At 36.5% G+C, this 10,034-nt stretch overlaps 1 protein-coding gene across 1 annotated transcript; it reads left to right on the top strand.

Moving 5' to 3' along the window:
- Positions 1–216: 216 nt before the first annotated feature.
- Positions 217–6,667, top strand: LOC137708640 (hyperosmolality-gated Ca2+ permeable channel 1.5). The gene is made up of 12 exons (XM_068447760.2): positions 217–479; positions 1,909–2,248; positions 2,685–2,831; positions 3,173–3,308; positions 3,630–3,731; positions 4,004–4,123; positions 4,234–4,314; positions 4,505–4,845; positions 4,968–5,213; positions 5,473–5,797; positions 5,909–6,142; positions 6,236–6,667. The coding sequence occupies exons 2-12, from the start codon at positions 1,944–1,946 to the stop codon at positions 6,497–6,499; spliced, it is 2,301 nt and encodes a 766-aa protein (XP_068303861.2). The 5' UTR covers positions 217–479; positions 1,909–1,943; the 3' UTR covers positions 6,500–6,667.
- Positions 6,668–10,034: the final 3,367 nt, after the last annotated feature.

Below are 10,034 nucleotides of genomic sequence, written 5' to 3'. Positions count from 1 at the left end.
GTTTACAAATATTTTCAGATTTCCCGTTCTTTTTTTTTTTTGTACTTATTTCTTAATTGATTTCATAATTTTATATTAATTTATTCAATCTAAATGCTTAGAGAAAAACAAAAAAATGCGAGACTGAAAAATATAAAAAAATACGAGTGGAAATTACTTTGCAAATATAATTGATTCTCCATTAAATGAAAATTTAAAATTTAAAAAGAGAAAAACGTAACGGAAGCGACTGTTAGTAATATCAGTGTCATATCATTCGACTCACGCCTTTTAAGTTTTTAAACAGAAGATCGCGACGCTTTCTTACCGGAGCAGGCGCATTTTAGTACTAGCCACGCCGTCTTCCCCCTCCTGCGACTCTCGATCGTTTTTCCATGCTTTCCAGTTGAACTGAAAACGCTGCGTTTCAAGGACTTGAGGGAGGGAGGTAGCTCAGGTAGGAGAGCAGGAGTGAATTCAGTTCGTACGGCGAAATACAGGTAAAGAATACTTCTGCTGCTTCCGGATTTTGAACTTTAATGCTTGTTTGGTTGCCGAGAAAATTATGAAATACTCGATCTTTACTTGATTTGGTTTTTTGTAAGTGTAAAATCTTAAACTTTTGTTGGTTGTTTGGTTGCCGAGAAAATGTACTCTTCAGTTCATTTTCCAATGGATGTTTGAGTTCTGGATCGATGAGAAGTTTGATCAATAGTTTGCTTGCTTGTTCTGGCAAACACTAAAAAGGCTTTACTGCTTGTTTGGATGCTGAGAAAATGTGAGAGAAAATTTTCGGTTTTTGTTGACAAATATGTTTCTCTTTCCCCGAAATTTTGTGTTCTAAGTTCTAACTTCTAATCTACCTTTCAATTCAAAGGAGTTGACAGATTATTCAACCAAATTACCTGTTCATTGCCGCTAGATTTTAGGGATTCGTTTTACTGCTGTAATACTGTTAAAAAAATTCTTACTGTTGGCATCTGAATTACTGAAATTGTTTAGGATTAAAACTTAAATTTTAGGTTCTAAACTTACCTTAAATTGATCAATCCCCTGGGACAAATATGAGATAAAACTCAAACTCATTTTTGGGCCAAATTTAGTTCAAGATTCCTCTGGGTTAATGGGCTGACCCACCGTATATGTATATTTTTTTTTAATTTTATATTTATAAATTTATTGAATCCAACTGTTAAGATTTAATTTTGAGAAGATTTTCTTTTGTTTAGAAGCTTAATTATGTTTTATATTTAGGGATGATGCGAAAAGCTTACTTTGATGCACTAAACGATATAACACTTTGCTTCTGTTATTGGGTTTAGTTCAGATCTTTAGGCCTATTTAAAGGGAACCCCATGTGTTCCTTTTCCTTTTTGATACATTTATATTTATATTTATATCTTGTTTGTTTATAATAACCGTCATGTTAATTTTTTTTTTTTTTTTCATTTTTATTTGGTATCGAGCTTGCAGGTCATGAAAAACAAACTTAACCTTCTACTTACTCTGAGGAATACTACTAGACCGTAGTTTTAGTAGCATCATAGTTATGGGTTAATACTGAAGGGACTGGGAACTATCAAAGTTATTTGTGAAATTACAATTTTGCCTTTTCTATAACTTAAAACCACAAGGGTTTTATATAATTAGAGGCCTGAAGTTTGAGCCAATTGATATTCCCATAAAGGGACGTTGATTTCCAGTGAACCACTAACTCCAAGGCTCTTCTCTTCCTCTTACTATCGAATAGGATTTTACTAACTCCATAATTCCTTGGTAAAAATCATCATAAAATCACTCTTTTCTTTGTTCTCAGTAATACTAAACGGTGCTGTTTGCAAACCACCCTCCCCATCTTTTTCTTATCCTGGTGTAAATTATTTATTGAGAGTATATAAAGCTTACCTTTTGTTTTCTCCAACTTTACAGGAGAATCATTCACATATATTACTTTGAAGCAAGAGATGGCGACACTGAATGATATCGCAGTTGCAGCAGCTATCAATATTCTCACTGCATTTGCTTTCTTTTTGGCGTTTGCCATACTTCGAATTCAACCCGTCAATGATAGGGTCTACTTTCCAAAATGGTATCTTAAAGGGTTAAGGTGTAGTCCGTTTGGCGGAGTAAGCAAGTTTGTGAATCTGGACTTCAGATCGTACGCGAAATTCTTGAATTGGATGCCTGCTGCATTACAAATGCCAGAACCTGAGCTAGTTGACCATGCAGGGTTGGACTCTGCGGTTTACTTGAGGATCTACTTGACAGGGTATGCTTTGGTAAATCATATTTTTCGTTGTAGTCGTTGCTTTTGGCAATGTAAATGTTAACGTTTCTTTGATTATGTAACTAATTAGGATCTATATATGTGATGTGTGTACAACTTCCTATAATTAGGACATGAGTACAATGTATGTTGTGGTACATAACAGACACAGAACTTTTAAACTGAGAGTTTTCACATTTGCTAAGCCCGTGTCCCCTTATATTTTGACATAAGTAAAGATAATTTTATTGGCATACTGCAAGTGTTTCATGTATATTGTCAACCCATATCCTCTCTGCAACTCTTCTCCTTGCATAAAATGCTTTTCTACAATGGCGGAATGTAATATGTCAACTGAATACTTCTCTTCTTTCTAGATGGGATTTGTAATGTTTGCCTTCTTCGACTGATTACGAGATTTTGGCCCCTTAAAGTGCAGGCTAAAAATTTTTGTTCCCATCGCATTCCTAGCCTATGCAGTCATGGTTCCAGTCAATTGGACTAATAGCACCCTAAAGAATTCAACTGTGGTATACAGCAACATAGATGAGCTCTCCATCTCAAATGTTCCTCTTGGATCTCATAGGTATGCAATACTTTCTTCACTAACCTCTACTATTGCATCACTTCCTTTAAGTTTTGCTATTTTTTTTCCTCAAGTCCGACTTTTAATTTCTTGCAAACGCAGTTCCTAATTATTTAAAAATCTGACCTTTGAGGACTTAATTTTCTTAATTTTCTCAACTGAGGGTAATTGGCATTCTAGGTTAATATGCAAGATTTAATCTAAATTGAGAATTGCCTAGTTTATACCCTTCTGGTGATCATTTACTTTTGATGGGACTCATTTATATGCTACTGTGCATTGAAACTTGTTTGCATTTCAAGGAAATTTACCTTCCCATGATTATTTAACATCTGATGCAGATTTTGGACTCATTTAGTAATGGCCTATGCTTTTACAATTTGGACATGCTACATATTGAAAACAGAGTACGAGAAAGTTGCAACAATGAGGTTGCATTTTCTTGCATCAGAACGGCGGCGCCCTGATCAGTTCACAGTAAGATCAACTTGATTATTCTTAAGCTTACGTGATAAATAAATTGACATTGAAGCACACTAGTCGGGACATAACATTAACAGCCACTAGCAAGGGCTGGGGTCAAGCAGCTAAATTTACATCATTAAATTGTAAATGTTCAATATGTTTATATAGTACCGAGTCTTGTTTTCTCGTTTATCTTTCTACATGATGTATTCCTACTCCTATGCACTATCCAGTTACATTATTGAGTGGGAAAACTATAAAATTGGTGTTCTTTAAACATTTCTTTTCACTGTTGTGGATCTAACTGTTGTGAAATATGTAAATTTGGTGTAGGTACTGGTTAGAAATGTGCCACCAGATCCTGATGAAACAGTTAGTCAGCTCGTGGAACATTTTTTTCTGGTCAACCATCCAGACCACTATCTCACTCATCAGGTTTGGTCCTCTTGCTTTTCGTTACATCCTTAATACTGATTCACACAGAAACGGGCATTCAAGTTATAAAAAAAAAAATTCAATTTCAACAGTCCCTGCTCTGCTTTCCACAACTATAGAGGGGTCTAAATAAAGTAGCGTTCTTCATTGGTAATAAACTTGCAAACATGTCAGTATGTTAACTGTTACTGTGAAAGGGGATTTACACCTGTGCTCTTCTTCCATGTATTTGGGTTCTATGTTTAATTTCTTACTGAATTATTTGCATGCAGGTGGTTTACAATGCAAGTAAACTTTCTGAATTAGTCAATGAGAAGAAGAAAATTCAGAATTGGCTTGACTACTATCAACTTAAATTTTCTAGAAATTCATCTAAAAGACCATCGAAGAAGGTATTTGTATTATTCTTCTGATTTCTTTCTTCGTTTTTTTCATTTTGTTTCCTTCCCTTTTCTTTTCATCATGTTATTTCTCATTTCCATTAACAACGTCTTGTGAGCAGACTGGATTTCTTGGTCTTTGGGGTAAACGGGTGGATGCAATTGATTTTTATACATCTGAGACTGAGAGGCTATCAAAAGAAGTAAGTATCCCTTAACTACTGTAAAATTTGTTCCACCAGTCTTGCTCACTGTTGCTTCTATTTGACACTGGACAAGGAAAGCTTTGGAGTTAGCTCAAGTCCTGATTGACTACTTCTTTGTCTTTTATAGATGAATCATTATGGGAACACTTATGTTCTTTCTTTTTCAAATCAAATTTATTGTTGACAGATATCCTTGGAGAGAGATAAGATTACAAGTAGCCCTAAATCTATCATGCCAGCAGCTTTTGTTTCCTTCAGAACTCGATGGGGTGCCGCTGTTTGTGCACAAACTCAACAATCCAGAAACCCAACTATATGGTTGACTGAGTGGGCTCCAGAACCCCGTGATGTTTATTGGGATAACTTGGCTATCCCCTATGTTACATTGACAATTAGGAGGCTTGTAGCTGCCGTTGCTTTCTTCTTCCTCACCTTCTTTTTTATGATCCCCATTGCATTTGTACAGTCCCTTGCAAACATTGAGGGTATTGAGAAAGCAGCCCCCTTCCTAAAGCCCATTATTGAAGTGTGAGTATTTTTTTTCTATATAATATATCTTTGTTTGAATGTTCCCTGGCTGGATGGTCAGCTCTTAATTACTTTTTTTTTACCGTCGTTTTGCAATAACAACATCCCATTTTTTCATGCAGGAAATTCATAAAATCATTTATCCAAGGTTTCCTGCCTGGAATTGCTTTGAAGATTTTTCTTATATTCCTTCCCTCTATATTGATGGTAATGTCCAAATTTGAAGGTTTCAGTAGCGTATCAGCTCTAGAGAGGAGATCGGCTACTAGATATTATATTTTCCAATTTGTCAATGTATTTCTTGGGAGCATAATCACTGGAACTGCATTTCAACAACTAGATGAATTCATTCACCAATCTGCCAATGAGTATGTCCTTATATTTGCACCTCAACTCCATTTAGTTTGCAGTATCCTGATGGTTAGTTATATGGAATGTACTTTTTCATTTCATACAAATACACTAATGTGAGATCATGGAAGAAAGCAAGTCAATCAAGTTTTGACATCATCTCTTGTGTGCATAAATTGATTGACTGCAATGAATTTAAGCTTCGTCTGCTTTGTATCTGATATCAACAGTGCTGCTTGATGCAAAAAGTTTTGATAATTAATTGGCTATTTGCAGGATCCCGAAGACAATTGGTGTTTCAATTCCAATGAAGGCAACCTTCTTTATCACTTATATAATGGTTGATGGGTGGGCCGGAATTGCTGGGGAGATTCTAAGGTTGAAACCCTTGATTATATATCACCTGAAGAATTTCTTCTTGGTGAAGACTGAAAAGGATAGGGAAGAGGCCATGGATCCCGGAACCCTTGGTTTCAACACCGGTGAACCTCAAATACAACTATATTTCTTACTTGGCCTTGTTTATGCTGTGGTGTCACCAATCCTACTTCCGTTCATAATAGTATTCTTTGCCCTGGCATATGTTGTTTATCGTCATCAGGTAAGTTGCGACATTTCCAAGAGAAGGGTTTAGTTATTTTTTGGTTGAGATATTAATTTCTTGACTGAGTAATTCTGCTAAATTCTAATGAATTTCGTTGGTTGATTCTAGATTATAAACGTCTATAATCAAGAGTATGAAAGTGCTGCGGCATTCTGGCCTGATGTCCACGGGCGCATCATAACGGCACTAATTGTCTCACAACTGCTGCTGATGGGATTGTTAAGCACAAAAGAAGCTGCTCAGTCAACTCCACTGCTCATCACACTCCCAGTGTTGACCATATGGTTCCATAGATTCTGCAAAGGCCGTTACGAACCTGCTTTCATCAGACATCCCTTGCAGGTTTGTTGCATTCACTATTGGTTGACCTCGTTCTTCGTTGTGCTGGTCGAAGTGATTTGACTGTGATGAACATTTACTTATGGTGGATTGCAGGAAGCAATGATGAAGGATACATTAGAACACACAAGAGAGCCTAATCTGAACGTGAAAGGCTTCCTTCAAAATGCGTACATCCACCCAGTTTTCAAGGGTGAAGATGACAGCGAGAACAAGGCACCTGCCCAGGAATTTGAGAAGGAACCCGCAGTTGTCCTAACAAAACGCAGTTCTCGAAGGAATACACAAATGCCCAGCAAATATAGCGGTTCTTCATCAGCATCCATACCCGAGGACGATACTCAGAAGATGATCCCTTGAGAGTGTGTTGTAACTCTTTGTTTAGTTAGCTGTACATTTTTGGCTTCGGAGGTTGCAAAGGAATTGTATAGAGAGTTATTCGGATCTTCATTGTGTAGAGAAAAACAATCAAGGAAGAAGAAAAAAAAAGCCGTTCGGTTTTAGATTTGAGTTCGGATTCGAACAAAATACGACTATTCTGCGGGTGTAGTGGTAAGTATTCTTATTCAGTTCAATCCCGTCGAACCTCTTGTTGTGAATGCCCCTTTTGTCGTTCATGAAAAGCTTTGATCGGGTTGCTCTACCACGCCATTTACAGGGCACCTTTCATGCAACTACGAGACCTTTTGTATTTTGGTTCCACCTGGACACACTGATCCAACATGTTGCGAGGTGGAATTCTAACGTACGGCCTGTCAGACCAGGTGTTTTGTGCGGCATAACACCAATAGCGAGCCCTGCTATGTCATGTCCCACCTACTCTCAAATTGACGGATTCAGATTCTCTCCTCTCCTATCCCTTTCTTCCATTCAGTCATTCAAAACAATTCCAAGCTAATTCAGAGGTGAAGATTTGTTTTACACGCTATGAATGAAAGGTGAGGATACGAGGGATTGGGAAATAGGAGGAGAGAGAACTAGAATGCAAGATTGACCTTAAAACTTTTGAGTTATGTGTAATGTACCGAAGAAGGGATAGAAAAAGCACTTTACTTGTGAAGGATGAAGAGAATTTCTTGTTCCATGGAAATTACTTTGCTTCTTCCACAGTGAATCAAAATTCCAAAATTCTATATTTCTTGCTTCTTACCAAATCCACTGCCATCGTTAGGAAAAAAAAAGTAAGAGAAAACCAAGATGTATTTGTCGATTTGCCCTCTGAACTTCTATAAAGATGCCAATTTCCCTTCTGACTTTAATTTTAGCCGATTACGTCCCTGAACTTTTGTAATTAGCCAATTTCCCCCCTTAACTTTAACTTTAGTCGATTATCCCTCTAAAATTTTATACTTAGCCAATCCCCCCCCCCCCCCCAAAAAAAAAAAAAATTAGATTTTTTTAATCCAATTTTCCATTAATTTTGCCCCTATATAGTTGTCATGTGTTGTCCATGTGATCAAAATAAATAAAAAATTGGATGAAACTTTTTGAAATCTAGCATCATGAGAGAAATTGGTTATTTATAAAAGTTTAGGGGTAACTAGCTAAAATTAAAGTTCAATGAGGAAATTGGCTAATTATAAGTTATGGGGGTAATCAGCTAAAATTAAAGTTTAGTGGGGAAATTGACAGCTCTATACAAGTTTAGGAAACAAATCGAAAAATATGACAAAACAAAAATCCAGCAGCCTCTTTCTCCTGATTGGACTGTGACAATCCATTCCAACTCATCTCTGATTGGAAGGTTGAACTAGACTGTGGGGCCCAATCTACTCATACTCCTCGTCTTTTTGTTTTTTCTCTTTTCTAGTTTCCACAGTCTTGACTCTTGAGAGAGAATGGACGAGGTGATGACGGCTACAAATGTGACGATGTCGTCTTCACCGTCAACAGTGGCGTCGATCCCATCGAACCTTGCTCTCTACACTGCGTTCCTCGCCTGTGCTCTCGCTCAATTCCTCAAGCTTTTCACAGCTGGTCCGTACAATTTCGCATTTTTGCATCTCAATTTTCCAATTTGAAATTAAATTAGGAAATTTAGTGTCAAATTGATGTGAATTGAGTGATGTGAGTGTTTTTATGGTACAAAGAAAAGAGATAGGACTCAAAGAGAATGCTCGATTCCGACGGACATTCCGTCATGTTTGTTCACCATCAATCATTTTAGTAAAAAATCTTTATTAAATAAGAATAAAATACCAAAATTCTATTAAATAAGAATAAAATAACAAAATTCTAAATAAGAATATAATCATTTTAGCTCATTGTTTATTAAATTGATGGTATTTTGTCATTTTGGTCCTTATTTTTTTTCGGTGACAATTTTGGTCCTTATTTAATAAAACTTAAAACTTCTAAAAAAGAACCAGAATGCAAAATTGAACTTAAAACTTCTGAGTTATGTGTAATGTACCAAAGAAGGGATAGAATAAGCACTTTACTTGTGAGGGATGAAGAGAATTTATTGTTCCATGGAAATTACTTTGCTTCTTCCATAGTGAATCAAAATTCCAAAATTCTATATTTCTTGCTTCTTCCCAAATCCACAGCATTCATAAAAAAAAACACAGTTATAAAAAAAGTAAGAGAACAAAAAAAGTCCAAGAGGCTCTTCTTCTGATTGGACTCGGATGTGGGGCCCAGTCGACTCATAGTCTCATACTCCTTCTCTTTCCCTCTTTTCTAGGTTTCATCAGTCTTGACTCAAGAGAGAGAATGGATGAGGTGATGACGGTTGTGGATGCAACGACGTCATCTTCGTCGTCGATGACGACATCTATCCCATCAAACCTCACCTGCGCTCTAGCTCAGTTCTTCAAGCACTTCAGCACCTGGACCGTACAATTTCGTATTTTTGTAGCTCAATTTTCCAATTTGAAATTAAGTTAGCAAATTTTAGTGTCAAATTGGTGTCAAATTGAGTGATGTGAGTGTTTTTAAAGTACAAAGAAAGAAGATGAGACTCGAATAGAATGTTCGATTCCCGCGGAATGCCATCATCGCATTCTGTCGCGTTTGTCCGCCATCAATCATTTTGGTAAAAAAATCTCTATTAAATAAGAATAAAATGACAAAAATAGCTTCAATTTATGTCAAATCATTTTGTTCATAGTTTATTAAATTGAGGATATTTTGTGATTTGAATCATTATTTAATAAAATTTAAAACTTCTGAATTGACCTTTAAACTTCTGAGTTATATGTAATGTACCAAAGAAAGGATAGAATAAGCACTTTACTTGTGAATGATGAAGAGAATTTCTTGTTGCATGGAAATTACTTTGCTTCTTCCACAGTGAATCAAAATTCTAAAATTCTATATTTCTTGCTTCTTACCAAATCCACCGCATTCATAATAATAATAAAAAGTTATAAAAAAGTAAGAGAAAAAAAAAATCCAGCAGCCACTTTCTGCTGATTGAACTCGGCTGTGGGGCCTAGTTGACTCATGCTCCTCCTCTTTCCCTCTTTTCTAGTTTCCACAGTCTTGCTCGTGAGAGAGAGTGGACGAGGTGATGACGGCTGCGGATGCGACGACGTCGTCTTTGCCGTTGATCCCATCGAACCTCGCATTCCTCAATGCGTTCCTCGCCTACACTTTCGCTCAGTTCCTCAAGCTCTTCACCATTTGGCCTGTACAATTTTGCATTTATTTTCCAATTTGAAATTAAATTAGGAAACTTTAGAGTCAAATTAGTGTGAAATTGCATAATGTGAGTGCTTTTAAGGTACAAAGAAATGAGATGGGACTCGAAGAGAATGCTCAATTCCCGCGAAATGCCGTCGTCTCATTCCGTCATGTTTGTCTATCATCAATCATGTTAGTTAAAGATCTCCATTAGTCAGAATGACTGCAATGATTAATGGTGAACAAACTCAGGGACCACTTCTATTGA

The sequence above is a fragment of the Pyrus communis genome, chromosome 17, assembly GCF_041283825.1.
Source record: "Pyrus communis isolate YQ-2024b chromosome 17, ASM4128382v1, whole genome shotgun sequence".
Classification (NCBI taxonomy): domain Eukaryota; kingdom Viridiplantae; phylum Streptophyta; class Magnoliopsida; order Rosales; family Rosaceae; genus Pyrus; species Pyrus communis.
Note: the sequence above shows the minus strand (reverse complement) of the source record. Positions and strands in the feature narration are given on the sequence as shown.